This window comes from Vombatus ursinus, unplaced genomic scaffold (assembly GCF_900497805.2).
Source record: "Vombatus ursinus unplaced genomic scaffold, bare-nosed wombat genome assembly UNPS02014945.1, whole genome shotgun sequence".
In the NCBI taxonomy this organism is placed as follows: Eukaryota; Metazoa; Chordata; class Mammalia; order Diprotodontia; family Vombatidae; genus Vombatus; species Vombatus ursinus.
Genome location: NW_020954723.1, coordinates 29,020,319 through 29,035,735, shown reverse-complemented (window position 1 = coordinate 29,035,735; position 15,417 = coordinate 29,020,319). Strand labels below are relative to the sequence as shown.

The window sequence follows — 15,417 nt, the reverse complement described above, 5'->3', positions numbered from 1 at the left end:
CATTATAAAAGTAAATAAAGATATTTGAAGGGTCAATCCTGATTGGTTCAACTCCATGACAAAACTTCCTTCAGAAGCTTTATTTGATATCATTTTGTAGTGTATATTATTGATGTAGATGGTTTTTTTTCCTTTTTCTGAATGGGAATTTTTCCCTAATAGAGGATATTATCTGATATGGATAGATTCTTCCACTGGTTCCTGACTTTATTTATACAAAGGCTGTTCCTTTCTAGATGACAAATGCTGACTTTGCTAACCAGACAAGCACTATTAGTGTCCCATAAAATCCAAGACACAGAGAAGCTAGAGAGCAAACAATTAAAGCATAATTTGCTTTCCATTTTGGAGGAGGGCCACTATCAATGCTTCCACCAAATCCTCTTTTAAGACAGAATGGGGGATCCCACCCACTTAGGCAATGACAATTTTTCTTGTTGTTGCATACACCATTAGAATTGCACTTTTTGGCTGTACAGTCATAATTCAGTGCAGAATAATCAACACACTTCTTATTCAGGCAGATCTTTCCATGGCCACACACTGCACCATTATTTACATTTCCAGTATCCTTCCCTATGAGAGAGTCCATTCCAATGCACGTAACTCCATTCACGTAAACTTGGAGTACAGTAGTGAATTCCTCTAAACGGGGAATCTGTTTGACATTAGTACATTGCAGCCTTCCACACAAAACATGGGCTGTGTCACACTTCCTGTATGTATGACCATCTAAAGAACAGTTCCCAAATTGATCACCTTTCACGTTTGCTTCTTTGTAGCAGATCAGGGGAGCCTCATAGGCTGTTTCACCAAAGATAGCTTTACACTGTTGAATTCGGTCACTGCAAATATTCTGATAGCAAACAGCATCTTTAGTACATGGAGTTCCATCCTGCATGTAAAAATCTTTCTGGCACAGCACCGAAGTTCCGTTGCAGTACTCTGGAAGGTCACATGGGGTCCTAGCGGGTCTGCAAAGTGTTCCAGCTGGTGCAATCTTACAATTTACACAGCACAGTCCAGAAGCACAGTCAGCATGGGGCCTCAGGGTACAACCTGGTTTACAACAAGAATCCTTGCTACATTCTTTTACTGATCCACAGTCACATTCTTCTCCCTCTTCGACCACCTGATTACCACATAGCTTTGAAGGGGCAATTTTGTAAGTCTCCAGTGGATTTGCTAAACAATCTATAAACTGTTCACTAAATTGATCAAAATAACTGGCATAACTACAGTTGCTAAAGACATCAGTTAAGCCGAAATCGGCATACATGATGCATTGCTTTTGTGCACAGATACAGAAGTCACGGTCATGAATCATGCCAAGGTTATGACCAAGTCCATGGGCAACAGTGACAGAGAATTCCAACAAGTTATCCTCAACATATGCATTGACGCCAGCTGATTTGAGGCTGTGGCATATCGTACCAACATAAGCTAAACCCTTGTCTATACCAAAGTTATAGCGAACAAAGAGGTGGGCAACATCGTGTGGCAAACGCTCATGAATTGCTTGTTTCCAATGGGAAAATACATCCAACGTTACCTTTATGCCATTACTAAAATCCATTGGGTTGCTATTCGTCCAGATCTCTACTCCACTCAAATTTATGTAGGCATCCATCGGATAATACAGGGAATCTATTATATTGACTACTTCTAACACTTGGTATATCACCTCAGTTTCATTTTCCCAAGCATATTTATACCAAAAATTATCCACTACCACCATCAACTCCACAAACCTGGTTCTTGGCCACCAGCTGTCCTTGGGACTTGCCCTAGGCACTGACTGTCTCAATCCCTTTTTCTCCAAGACCTGACGATCTATTTCTTCGTCATTTAAGCCGCACTTCCAGCCAGGACCTTTCTTTTTATTCTCCACTGGATAAACCAAGTGCTGAAAAATGGGAGAGGCCGGCAGAGGCTCGATTTCATAGTAAAGAGAGTTCACCTGCAGCATCCCCTGGAGACCCCCATGACAGGTGCTGAGGGCAGCCAGGGAACCCAGGGCCCCCTCTATATAGCCTCGGTAGTAACAGTCTTTAGGGATGAAGGCGTAGTCCATCTGGACCGACCCTTGGTCAGTATAAGTAAAGACAGGCAAGTGCCTGGGCAGCAGGAGCTTCTTAAGTTGTAGGTGGACCACATGTCTCCTGCCCCCGAAGTGGAGCATGTAGGACAGCTGCCCAGGGTGATCCCTGTGGTCGAAGCCTCCCAGCTGCAAGGGAATCACCACCTCGGAGGAGGCGAAGCGCCAGCCGGATTGATGGGGTTGGCCGCCGACCGGGGCCAGAAGCACCCCGAGTCCGAGCACCATGAGCGGGGCGCTCAGGAGGCGCTGCGCTCTGGCAGTCCCCATGAGCAACGCCTCCGGGGAGAGCCGGAGCCACAGGGGAGGTCAGCGGCGCGAGACACCGAAAAGGTCCCACTGCTGCGGCTGCCCCGCCCCGGGAGGCGCCTCCGAGATCCTGCACCCACTTCGAGGCCGCGGGCTCCCTGCTGTTGGACCTAGGGCTGCAACACTGGCTGGAGCACGTTGGGCACCGGGACCGTTGTACCTGGCGCGAGGAAGATCTGGGGGAGGGGGAGGGGGAGGGGAAGAAAGCCATATGGAAATATCTGTTGGGGCCACGGTTCGGTTCCAGAGCACCCCACCACCTCCTGGCAGGGAGGGGATGGACTTGGGGTGCAGATTTGAGCCATCTATTTTGGAGGCATGGCCAGCCTGGGAATTTGTTTTACTTTGACTGTGCTTATTTATTACAAGGGTCTTGTTTTTCCTTCCTTCCTTCCTTCCTTCCTTTCTTCCTTTCTTTCTTTCTTTCTGTCTTTTCTTTCTTTCTTTCTTTCTTGTTTTTTTTTTCAGGGAAAGAAAATAGAAATTCCCTTAAAATTAATTTTAAAAATAAAGTTTACAAAAAGGAGAGAGGCCTATTAGGACACATAGGAAGGGGGAAAAAGTGGGGGGGGTTTATCAGATCATACTTATATGTCACAGTATAAGAAATTATAAATCTCTCAAGACAGGAACTTTATTATTATTATTATTTTAATCACTGGATCCCTATTGCCTTACACATGGTATGTGTGAGGTGGTGTGGAGTAGTCTTCCTTATTCATTTTTTTAAAATTCTGAACGTGAAAGTCATAAAAGATCATTTCTATACAAATGGCAGAACACAAAAAAAGAATTCTGGATGAAGCCATGACCCTGCATTTAATCTGTAACTTTTTTCTTTAAAAAATAAAGGTAAATAATAAGTTCTATACATCTTCACAACCCTCCTGCTTGTCTTTCAGAACTTCCTTTCTGTTCCATTTGTTCCATTTTGTCTGATTTAAAAAAATGTTACAATGGCCCTCTTTAATTTGGCAACATTTTGCTAAGCCCTTCTTCTTTCCTCCTCTTATGAATTAAAAACCCTTTAACAAACCAATAAAGATACTATTAATTAGGTTTTCTTCTTTCCTTTTTTTTAATAAAATTAAGCAATGGTTTGTCTATTTTATTTTGGTTTTATTAAGGTTTTTATGGTTTTTTTTAATTATAGTTACTTTTTTTCATGAAACCAGCTTCTAGTTTTGTTAGTTCAATGATTTTTCTTCCTTTCAGTTTTATTAATTTCTCACTTGATTAATCTCAGGATTTCCAATTTGGTGACTAATTGAGGATTTTTAGTTTGTTCTTTTTCTGTTTGTTGGTTTTTGTTTTTTTTAAGTTGCATGCCCAATTCATTGATCTGCTTTTTCTCTGTTTTGTTGATGTAAGCAATTTGAGATTTTTTCCCCTAAATACTGCTTTGGCTGCATCCCATAAATTTTGGTAAGTTGTCTCATTGTTGTCATTTTCTTTCTTTCTTTTTTTTTTTTGGTGAGGCAATCAGAGTTAAGTGACTTACCCAGGGTCACACAGCTAGTAAGTGTCAAGTGTCTGAGGCTGGATTTGAACTCAGGTCCTCCTGACCCAAGGCCAGAGCTCTATCCACTTTGCCACCTGCCTGCCTCCCTGTCATTTTCTTTAATGAAATTATCTATTGTTTCTATAATTTGTTCTTTGACCCACTTATTTTATATGATTAGTTTCCAATTAATTTTAATCTCTCTTTCCATTAGCAAATAATAAAGAAACCCTTATAACAAATAAGCATAATCAAGCAAAATGAATGGCCATGTCCATATATCCACATTATATATATATATATATATGTGTGTGTGTGTGTGTGTGTGTGTGTGTGTACCTCATGTCCATTACCTCTCTGCCAGGAGGTGGGTAACATGTTTCATCATAGGTCTTATAGAAATACAATTGGTCATTTAAATTCACCAGAGTTCTTAAGTCTTTCAAAGTTATTTTCCTTTACATATTGCTATCCTTGAAAAAAAAATGGTTCTAGTTCTACTCACTTCCTTTTGCATCAGTTCATACTAACTGAGATTCTTGGAAATAATTTTTTTCATTATTCCTTATGGGGCAATACTGTTCCATTGCATTCGTAAACCACAATCTGTTCAGCTATTTCCAGTCAAAATAGCAATCTAAGACACCTCCTTACCTTCTAATTCTTTTTTTTCCCTCTACACAGCCCCCCTTACAGACTAGGATGTGTGTTTTATTTGTGACTACTTCCTTCCCAGTATCATCCTGCTTCTTAACTCTATCATCCCTATCCCTGTATGTTTCCCTGTTGAGTTAGATGGATTTCTACACCAAACTGTGTGTATTTTTTCAGTCTACCTTTGGTTCAGATAACACTAAAGATCATTTGATGCCCACTCCTTCACATATCTTCCTCCGTGTTCATATAATCTCATATATCCCAATAAATAAATAGCTAACAAATACCTGATTTACAGTGTACTTTTAGTATCTTTTTTCTTTCTGGTTTGGGGAGATCCTAGATATAAGCCAAAACCTAAGATTTAAGAGATGATGCCCAGGGCTGTCGGGCGTGGGTTTAACTTATAGTCTTCAAGAGCTGACTGGGGAGGAGTTACACAATCAGCATAGGACAAAGACTAGAGACCAACTCAAGTGTTTCTGACTTCAAAATCAGCCTTCTATCTACACATCGTGGTGCCTCTTAATGGAATATTATAACACTATAGAAATGGACAATACAAATAATGCAAAGTAACATAAAAAGACTTGTATGCAGTGATGCACAGGAAGATTGGCAGAACTAGAATAACATACTAATCATCTACAACCATATAAAGAGAGAACAAAGTCCATTTTTTTGTAATGAAACTTCTGATGAGCAAACTTATTTTATGTTTGTCTATTCAGTTCTAGAAAGAAAACTGCATTAATACAAGGTAGACTTAGTTACAAAGCATGAGTCATGAAACACATTTAGTCTTTTGAAAGCCACTTTCATAGGCCTCTTTAGTCTGTGCTATTAAATCTAGCTAAGCATGTCAGTCTACTGGATGGATTGTCATTTCCAAAGAATTTATTACCTAGTGACTAGCACACTGGAAATATGCCTCTCCAGGCTTGGCTAGGCTAGTGTTCAGGCTATAGAAGTAGTCTTTTGGACCATCTCTGACGCCTTTCTAGTTTCTGGTAGAATCTGTCAAGAATTTACATTTTATAGACATGGTCTAGGTCACTTCCATGCCAAAATGATGCACTGGAGTAGGACTTCTGTAGAGGCCAATTCCACATATCAGCTCTCTAGCATTTATGTATTATTCATTTCCCATTTCCTTCTATCAGTTCTCCTATTAAATTATTTTGAATCTCCTCCCCATCTTGGACACCCTTGTTTTCCTTTTCTTGAATCTTTTCCCTCCCAGAAAGGAACATAAAACTCCAGAGAGACAGACAGATGGACAGAGGTGTGATAGGAGAGATTGTTTGTAAAGTGACTGAAATAGAGTCTTCACATTTAGCATTTCCTTTCCTTTCAGATTTTAAATTTTATTCCAGTATTTCTTGGTCAGACAAAGAAAACCAGACAATTGCAGTAGCCCCACCTTACTTCTATCTCTTTATAGTATTAAAGGTTTATTTTGTACATTTGTCTCCCATTAGACTGTAAATTCCTAGAGAGTATGGATTTTTTCTTTTTTTCTTTTTGTAATTGTATTTCCAGTATCTAACAAGGTGCCTGGACCATAATAAGTTATCACTAAATACTTACTTGCTTGCCTGATTGTGGGACTGACAATGAACCATAACTCAAGGGAAGAAAAAAGAAGAGAGAAGCAATGGAGGGGGAGGGGTTAATGCTGTTAAAAAAAATTTGTGGAATATTATTCTGGGAGGGTATTTTTATTGATATGAGTAGCAGAATACTTGGGTGGTACTTGAAAGGGGAAATCAACAAAAATATTTGTTTGGTTTCCTCCAACATAGCACCAGAAGATGCTCAATAAACATTTACTTCTGTAATAGGGGAGTTAGAGAAGACAGATGAAAAAAAAGAAAAGAAATAGAAAGGAGGAAGAAACTGGAGAGAGAAAGGAAAACAGAGAATAAGTTGTGTGGTGCCAAAGGACCTTTCCAGGCTTTTCCCTATGGCATGACAAAAGCAGGGGTTGAGGGTTGGCAAGGGGAGTAAATTATGGTGTGAAAGCCCATTTTGCACAGTATAGTCAGTTCCCTTGAGTGTTTTGAGAGGGGACAAAACTGATGAGGCTTCCTTACATTGCTACCACAAGGTGAGGCTGTATTCTGCAGTCTAGGCTACAGACAAGCCTACTACTTTCCTAGAGCTAAGGCCCTAGGATTAAAGCTTCTAATCATAGCTTACGTTTGAATAGCACTTTAAAGGTGCATTGAGTGTGTTACCTTGGTTAATCTTAGTAGCAACCCCATGGCTTGACTAGGATCACACAGCTCATGAGTGTCTGAGGCAAGATTTGACCTCAGTTCTTCCTGATTTCAAGTTCAGTTCTCTTTATTCACTCTGCCTAGCTCAGGGGTGGGGAACTTGTGTCCTCAAGGCCATAGGTCCTTGGGTGCAGCCTTTTGACTGAGTCCAAGTTTTATGGAACAAATTCTTTTATTAAGGGGATTTGTTCTGTGAAGTTTGGATTCAGTCAAAGGGCTGCACTTGAGGACCTAGCGGGCCACATGTGGCTTCAAGGTCACAGGATCCCCACCCCTGGCTAGCTGCTTCACAAAAGAAATTTTCCTTCTGGGCACGTCCTAAAGTCCATGGAAAGAAATGAGTCCAAAATTCACTGGCTCTAGGACATTCTTTAAACTGTGTTGAGGGAGTTGAATCAAGGTAGCAGGGTAAAGGTAGAGACTTTCCTGAGTTCCCCAAAATTATCCTCCAAACAATATTAAAGATAGAGCCAACATAGTGGAGTGAAAGCAGAGACTCAATTGAGCTCTCCCCTAAACCCCTTCAAATACCTTTTAAAAGTGACTCTGAACAAATTCTAGAGTGGCAGAACCCACAAAGAGACAGAATGAAGCAGATTTCCAGCCCAAGACAACCTGGAAGGTCAACAGGAAAGGTCTGTTGCACCAGACTGAGAGAGGAGCCCAGTTCAGTGCAGGCCAATCTGGGGTAGACCTGCCCCAGCAAAACCAGAGTAGGCCTCAGGGACTGAATTACTGGCAGCAGTGGCAGTTTCCAGACTTCTCAGCCCACAGACACCAAAGACAACTTAGAAGGTCGGCAGGATGGGTCTGTTGGACCTGGATGAGAGAGAAGCGCAGTCCAGCACAGGTCATACCAATACAGCTCTGGCCCCTGCAAACCACGAGCAGGCCTTGGGAGTGATTGAATTGACAGGGGCAGTGGTTATTTCTGGAGTTATCAGCCCGCAGATGGAATGTTTGAAAGTCACCTATTTCAACTTCTGGGAGCCAAGATGATGAAGTAAGCAGTAAGTCACTCTCACCTTCCCTTATTGACCTTGAAAAACCCAGAGAATATTGCCCTAGGAAAAATCCTGGAATAGTGGAGCCAGCAGAAAGATGAGGTGCAGCAGTCTTTTAGCTTGGGAGGGCAGGGGAATTAACAGGAAAGGTCCCTCTTGCTGTGGCTGAAGGGGACCAGTAAAGGACAGGAGGCTTCCCAGCAAACCAACAGCAAGTCCCAGCTCAGCAAACCAGTGGGAGATCCTGAGCCCCAGGGTGGTGGAGTAGGCAAGCACCAACACCAGGCACACACCAGCCACCACTACTAGCTTCAGCTCAGCACCAGGTAAGCTACAAGACCCTACAGCCTCCAGCTGCCAGCACCTGAGGTCCCAGCACACAAAACCAATAACCAGGCATCTGGCCTTCAGCACAAGAAGTGTGGGACAGTCCCCCCTGTGCCCCAGAAACAGAGATCAACTTTAAAAAGGCAAACACCATGAGCAAAAAGCAACAAAGAAAAACAATGACCATAGGGAAGTATTATGGTGACAGGGAAGATCAAAACACAAATTCAGGAGAGGATAACATTGACAATATGCCCACATCCTAAATTTCAAAGGGGAATATGAACTGGTCTCAAGCCCAAAAAGCCTTCTTGGAAGAGCTCGAGAAGGATTTTAAAAGTCAAATAAGAAAAGTAGAAGAAAAATTGAACAATTTGTTTAAAAATATAATTGACAAAATTGAAAAAAGTATACTGAAGAAAACAACTCCTTAAAAAATAGAATTGGCCAAGTGGAAAAGGAGGTACAAAAGCCCACTGAACGGGGCAGGTAGGTGGCGTAGTGGATAGAGCATCAACCCTGAAGTCAGGAGGACCTGAGTTCAAGTCCGGCCTCAGACCAGACACTTGACACTTACTAGCTGTGTGACCCTGACCCTGGGCAAGTCACTTAACCCCAACTGCCTAAAAACTAAAAAAAAAAAGAAAGAAAGAAAAGAAAAGAAAAAGCTCACTGAAGAAAACAATTCATTAAAAATTAAAATTGGGCAAGTGGAAACTAATGACTATGAGATATCAAGAATCAGTCAAACAAAATCAAAAGAATGGAAAAATAGAAGAAAACATAAAATACCTCATTAGAAAAACAACTGACCTTGAAAATAGACCCAACAGGGATAATTTAAGCAGTATTGGTCTACCTAAAACCTATGATTAAAAAAGAGCCTGGACAGCATCTTTCCAGAAATCATCAAAGAAAACTGCCCTGAGGTCCTAGAACTAGAGGGTAAAATAGTCATCAAAAGAATCCACCAATCACCTCCTGAAAGAGATTCCAAATTGAAAACATCAAGGAATATTGTAGCCAGTTTCAAGAACTATCAGGTCAAGGAGAAAATACTGCAAGCAGCCAGAAAGAAACAACTCAAATATCATGGAACAACAGTCAGGATTACGCAGGACCTTGCAGCTTCTACATTAAAAGATCAGAGGGCTTGGAATATGATATTCCATATGGCAAAGGAACTTGAATTACAACCAAGTATCAACTACCTAGCAAAACTGAGCATAATCTTTCAGGGGAGGAAATGGAGATTCAATGAAATAGAGGACTTCCAGACTTTCCTGATGAAAACACCAGAGCTCAACAGAAAATTTTATCTTCAAATACAAGACTCAAGAGAGGCATAAAAAGGTAAACAGGAAAGAAAAAAAAACAAACATGTTATTCAATAAGGGCAAACTGTTTACATCCCTACATGGGAAGATGATACTTGTAATTCTTGAGAACTGTATCTTTATTATGACATTTAGAAGGGATATACATAGAGAGTATGAGTATAAGTTGACTTTGATGTGATGATAAAAAAACTAATTAAGTGGTGAAAAGGGATTGTAATGGGAGAAGAGGAAAGGAGGAGGCAGAAAAGAGTAAATTACATCACATAAAGAGGCACAAAGACATATTACAGTAGAGGGAATGAAGGAAGGGAGATAAGCATTGTTTGAACCTTACTCTCATCAGATTTGGCTCAAGGAGGAAATAATATATTCAGTTAGGTGTAGAAATCTAATTTGCCTTATAGGCAGTAGGAAGGGAAAGGGAAAGAAAAGGGAGGGGGTGGGTAGACGGGAAGGCAGATTGAGGGAGGCAGTGGTCAAAAGCAAACAACATTAAAAAGATGCTTCAGAATAAATTCTGGAACAGCAGAACCAACAACAGGGTGAAAATTTTTCAAGCCCAAGACAACTTAGAAGGTCAGCAATAAAGGTCTTTCTCACTAAGGTGACAATGGAGCATAGTCCAGTGCAGGCTGCACCCCAGAAAGCCAGCATCAGGCCTTGAGAAGAGACCAAATCAGCAGTGGTGGAGGCTTCCAGAGTTCTCAGTCCACAGATGGTAAGTGGGTCAGATAACTGGTCAGGAACCTTTTGCTGGCACTGGGTGCAGGACTCTGTTGCATTGCCTCTATGCAGATCTGGGTCCCAGTCTTAAGGGGAGAAGGAGCACTAGAAGGAGCACTAGAAGGAGCAAGGACCTAGTCGCAGTTCCAGAGTAGAAAAGATTTCTTGTGGTCACTCAAAGACCAGAACATAGGCCAGCAAAGCAGTGACCACATCTCTCCTTAGAGCACACTACCTTGGAAGAACTGAAAACTTACAGACCCCAAAACTAGCTCTGAAAATAGCAGCACAAAAAAGCACAAACTTGGGACCATGCCCCCTTACCCAGGAGGAGAGCCCAATTTTAGCATAAAGTTAAAAGTCAAGAAATAGACTGGGAAAAATGAGAAGAAAAAAAAAAAAGAACCTGAATATGGAAAGTTACTATGGTAACAGGAAAGATCAAAACACAAACTTGGAAGACAACAAAGTCAAAACTGCTATGTCCAAAGCCTCAAAGAAAAATGTTAATTTATCTCAGGCCCAAAAAGAATTCCTGGAAGAGCTTTAAAAGGATTTTAAAAACCAAATAAGAGAATTAGAAAAAAAAATTGGGAAAAGAAATTAGAGTAATGGGAAAAAAAACATGAAAAAGAGTCAACAGCTTGGTAAAGAAAGAACAAAAAAATACTGAAGAAAATAACACCTTAAAAAACAGAATAGGCCGAATGTAAAAGAGGCACAAAAATGTACTGAAAAGAAGAACTTCTTAAAAAGCAGAACTGGCTAAATGGAAGGGAAAAAAAAGATGCGCAAAAATTCACTGAAGAAAACAACTCCTTAAAAAGTAGAACTGGCCAAATGGAAAAAGGAGGTACAAAAGCTAATTCAAGAAAATCATTCCTTAAAAATTAGAATTTGGGAAGTGGAAGTTCATGGCTCCATGAGACATCAAGAAACAATCAAACAAAATCCAAAGAATGAAAAAATTGGAGAAAATGTTAGAAACAACTTGGAAAAATAACTTATTTGGAAAATAGATCTAGACGAGATCATTTAAGAATTATTGCACTACCTGAAAGTCATGATCCAAAAAAGAAGAGTTTAAACGTCATCTTTTTTTTTTGGCTAGGCAATGAGATTAAGTGACTTGCCCAGAGTCACACAGCTAGTAAGTGTTATGTATCTGAGGCCAGATTTGAACTCAGATCCTCCTGACTTCAGGGCCAGTGCTGTATCCACTGCACCACCTACCTGCACTCTAAACATCATCTTTCAAGAAACTATCAAGGAAAACTTCCCTGATATCCTAGGACCAGAGATTAAAATAGAAGCTGAAAGAATCCACCCATCACCTCCTGAAAGAGATCCAAAAATGAAAACTCCAAGGAATATTATAACCAAATTCTTGAGCTCCCAGGTTGAGAAAATACTGCAAGCAGTCAAAAAGAAATAATTCAAATATTGTGGAGCCACAGTCAGGATAATATAAGATTTGGAAGCTTCTACATTAAAAGACTGGAGGGCTTGGAATGTGATATTCCAGAGGACAAAGGAGCTAGGTTTACAACCAAAAATCACCCACCTAGCAAAACTTAATATAATTCTTCAGGGAGGAAATGGATATTTAATGAAACAGAGGACTTTTTTTTTTTTTTTAGGCATTTGGGGTTAAGTGACTTGGCCCAGGGTCACACAGCTAGTTAAGTGTCAAGTGTTTGGTCTGAGGCCGGATTTGAACTCAGGTCCTCCTGACTTCAGGGCTGGTGCTCTATCCACTATGCCACCTAGCTGCCCCCAAAACAGAGGACTTTCAAGCGTGCCTGATGAAAAGATCAGGGCTGAATAGAAAATTTAACTCTCAAATATAAGACTCAAGAGAAACATAAAAAGGTAAACAGGAAAGAAAAATTTGGAATTCAAAATTTTAAAAAATGAATGTTAACATTTTTACATGTAATTGGAAAAAATAACTTTAAAAAAAAAGTGCATTGAAACAAAAACCGGAGACACTGGTTGGAGATTTGGAATGCATCCTGGATCAGGTGTCCCATGGCCACACTCAAGACTGCTAACACTTATCAGAGCAGTGATATCAGGAGGCTTCACTGTTTTTATTACAAAGTATGGCTTATTGGTTGCTGAGTTGGGGGCAATAAATTTGGAAGTGAATCTTACAACAAAAGACATCAAATTAAAAAAAAAACATGATTTCCATTGGATTCCAACATATAAAGAACATTTATTTTTCAAGCAGAAAGCAGGAAAAGGAAAAAACAACATGGGCTAAATGGCTAAACATTCTTGGAGCCTTTGAGAAACAAGGTGTTCCAGCATGACAGTGAAGACAACAATGCTAAAATCTTCATCACCTTCAGGAAGTAGAATTGCTAGAATTCTAATGGATGGTAGACTAGCCTTGAAGTTTCACTTGAGGGGCTAGACTTCTGATATATTGGACTGGGTCCTTCAGGAGATCTCGAACTAGGCTGCTTTGACTGCCTACATCATTTTATCATTAAGGTTTTTTCCACTTTCTCTTTTTATATAGCATTATCACAGCCCATTTAAGCATTACAAAGCTCCAGCAAATGCTACCGCGAATTAAATAGGTCCTCCAGGATAGGAAATTTGTGTCTGTCTCACTCCCAAGATTTGCTGTTCGTCCACTATCACTGCTTCCTCCATAGCCAGGATCCTGACAGAAAGGAGGGGCCCATCCAAAATCGCAATGGCAGTTCCCTCGGTCGTTGCACACACCTCGATAGTTGCACTGCTCTGGGACACACTCCTGACGGATGCTGGAGATGTTGAGGCAGGTCTTGTTAACACACATCATGTTTTCCCCACATGAGCTGCCGTCCTCCACAGCTCCAAGATCAATCAAACCCTTCTCCTTTGCAGTCTTGCTAAAAGCTGTTCCCCAGCACAAGAGACCTTCCTTTTCAAGTGGCTCTTTTAAGTAAGTCTGAATCAGGGTGTAATAGTGAGGTACCTGAGGAATGATGTCAATCTTGACACATTGCAGTCTTCCACATAAGATATTCTGGGTTTTACAGCCTTTGAAAAAGGAAATTTGCCCAACTCCACAGTTACCAAAACGGTCACCTCGACTATTCACTTCCTTATAACATTGAGGGGGAGCATTCTCAGCTTGTTGCCCAAATAAAGCCTGGCACTGCTGAAGATGGCTTCCGCACTTTTTCTTGTAACAGTATCCTTTCCCACTACAGGGCGTACCATCTTGTTTGTATATGTCATCTGGGCAAAACTCTGAGGTCCCATTGCAGAACTCTGGGAGGTCACACTCATTGGCCTGTACTCGACAGACCCTGCCAGCTGGGAGAATCTTACAGTCTTTACAGCAAAGTCCAGTGCTACATTTGGCACCTTTGGAAAGAGTACAGCCTTGCTGGCAACAGGGATTTTTTCTGCATTCTGTCTCGGAGCCACAGTCACATTCCTCTCCTTCCTCCATGACTTTGTTTCCACATTGCTGCTTTTCCATCTTCTCCTCAGAGGTGCCACTGAGAGGGTTGGCCCTACTGTCCACTGAAGCCAGAGGACCATCAAAAGTACAGCTGCTTTTGAAGGAACCAGAGGTTTGGGCCCTACTGCCCACGGGGCAGGATTTCCTTTGACCCTGCAAGTTTTCCTCATCACTGGACTTTCCTAAGTCATGCCCCATTTCGCAGGAAACAAGAACAGAGAAAAAAATCAGGTGGACTCCGAGGTTAGCCCTAATAGCCAAACTGGGATAAGGATTGCATTTTGCGGTCCTGAAGTCTATTCCGAAGACGGGGTAGAAACTATGCTGCTGAAAGAGATGCACTAAATCGCAAAGTTGCTGCTCCCCAGGGCTCCTACTTTGCGGTTTGGCAGAATTTTGAAGAACACCGTTCAGCTTTTTGATGATATTCATAGGGCTAGGATTGGTCCAGAATTCCAGGGAGGACAAAGAGGCGTGCGCCTTGATCTGCATAAAAAGCGTGTCCACCAGGTTGAGTGTGAACAGCATGTCCTGGAGCAACACGGTTTTATTGCTGTTCCGGGATTCATACCACAACTTGCTCACCACAACTCCCATCTCCACCTTCTGCCTGCGCAAAAGGACATCATTAAAAGTGGCTGTGCGTGGGGATGATGTGGCCTCCTGGGCTTGGAAGAAGTCCTCATCTATCTCCTTTCTGGCTAAAGCGCGGGTCAGATTAGAAGCGCCCACGTCTGCTATTGGATAGAGATGGTGCTCAAAGGTGGAGGAAGTCGGAACGGGCTGGATTTGATAGTGTCTCCCGTTTGCCTGAAGCATCCCCCAGAGCCCACCCAAGCAGGTACTGAGGGCAGCCAAGGACTTGGGGATCCCTTCCATGTAGCCGTAGTAGTAGCAGTCATTCCGGAAGAAGGGATCCTCTTCCTGCGGGGCGTCCTTGGCTACGTAGGTGAACACGGGCAGGTGTCGGGGTAGCAGCATTTTCTTGGGTAGTAGGTGCACGATGTGCTTCTTGCCTGTGATGTGCAGGCTGTAAGAGACGTGCCCGGACGTCTTCGAGCCCCACGTCGGAGGGCTTATTTCCTTGGGGATCACTAGCTCAGCCGACACCGGGGGACGTTGGAGGGACATGTCGCGGCAACTGGCGAGGGTCAGCAGCGCACCTAGCCCTAGCAATAGGAAGGGGCCGTCCAGAAAGGGAGCAGCTCCTGTTACAGCTGCCCCCATGACGGGGCCTCTACAAGAAGGTCCGCAGAGCAGCTGTCAAGGAGCTAAGGAAGAGAGCGAAAGACTGAGAGCAGGACCAGTGCTGAGGGGGAGACACCTAGACCGGTCCCTCTGCCCTGATCCTTGAACGCAGGGGAGGCTCAGCGGGCAGCCTCCGAAGCCTCTTCCGGCCTCGCGGTGAAACCCGTGCAATGAAAGCAGTTATGTATACTGGTCAAGGGGTTGTTGGCGGAGCGCGAGAGGAGGGAAAACAGGGCAACAGCCTCCCTCGCCCCAAGGATTCCAGTTTCTCTTGTGCATGACCTGAAAGGGTCACTAGATGACTCTAGCGATAATAACAATCGGAGTTCACATTTGGACAGTGTTTTACCAGAGTAATTCCCATGTGTGCACTAGCATTCCACCCCATGAAGTATTAAAGATATTTTACCCATTTTGCTGATGAAAGACCTGAGGTTTTAAGAAGGGGAGTTCACATTT

At 42.2% G+C, this 15,417-nt stretch overlaps 2 protein-coding genes across 2 annotated transcripts; both read right to left on the bottom strand.

The window, feature by feature from the left end:
• Window positions 1-232: 232 nt before the first annotated feature.
• LOC114030094 (disintegrin and metalloproteinase domain-containing protein 20-like) lies at window positions 233-2,368 on the bottom strand. Its single transcript, XM_027844777.1, has one exon. It carries the CDS (start codon window positions 2,366-2,368, stop codon window positions 233-235), a length of 2,136 nt encoding a protein of 711 aa, XP_027700578.1.
• Window positions 2,369-12,738: 10,370 nt separating this feature from the next.
• LOC114030084 (disintegrin and metalloproteinase domain-containing protein 30-like) lies at window positions 12,739-14,937 on the bottom strand. Its single transcript, XM_027844752.1, has one exon. The coding sequence runs from the start codon at window positions 14,935-14,937 to the stop codon at window positions 12,739-12,741; it is 2,199 nt and encodes a 732-aa protein (XP_027700553.1).
• Window positions 14,938-15,417: the final 480 nt, after the last annotated feature.

Bases quoted from the DNA above. Each gene is read 5' to 3' on its own strand.
- LOC114030094 (XM_027844777.1), bottom strand. From the start codon at position 2,368: ATGGGGACTGCCAGAGCGCAGCGCCTCCTGAGCGCCCCGCTCATGGTG.
- LOC114030084 (XM_027844752.1), bottom strand. From the start codon at position 14,937: ATGGGGGCAGCTGTAACAGGAGCTGCTCCCTTTCTGGACGGCCCCTTC.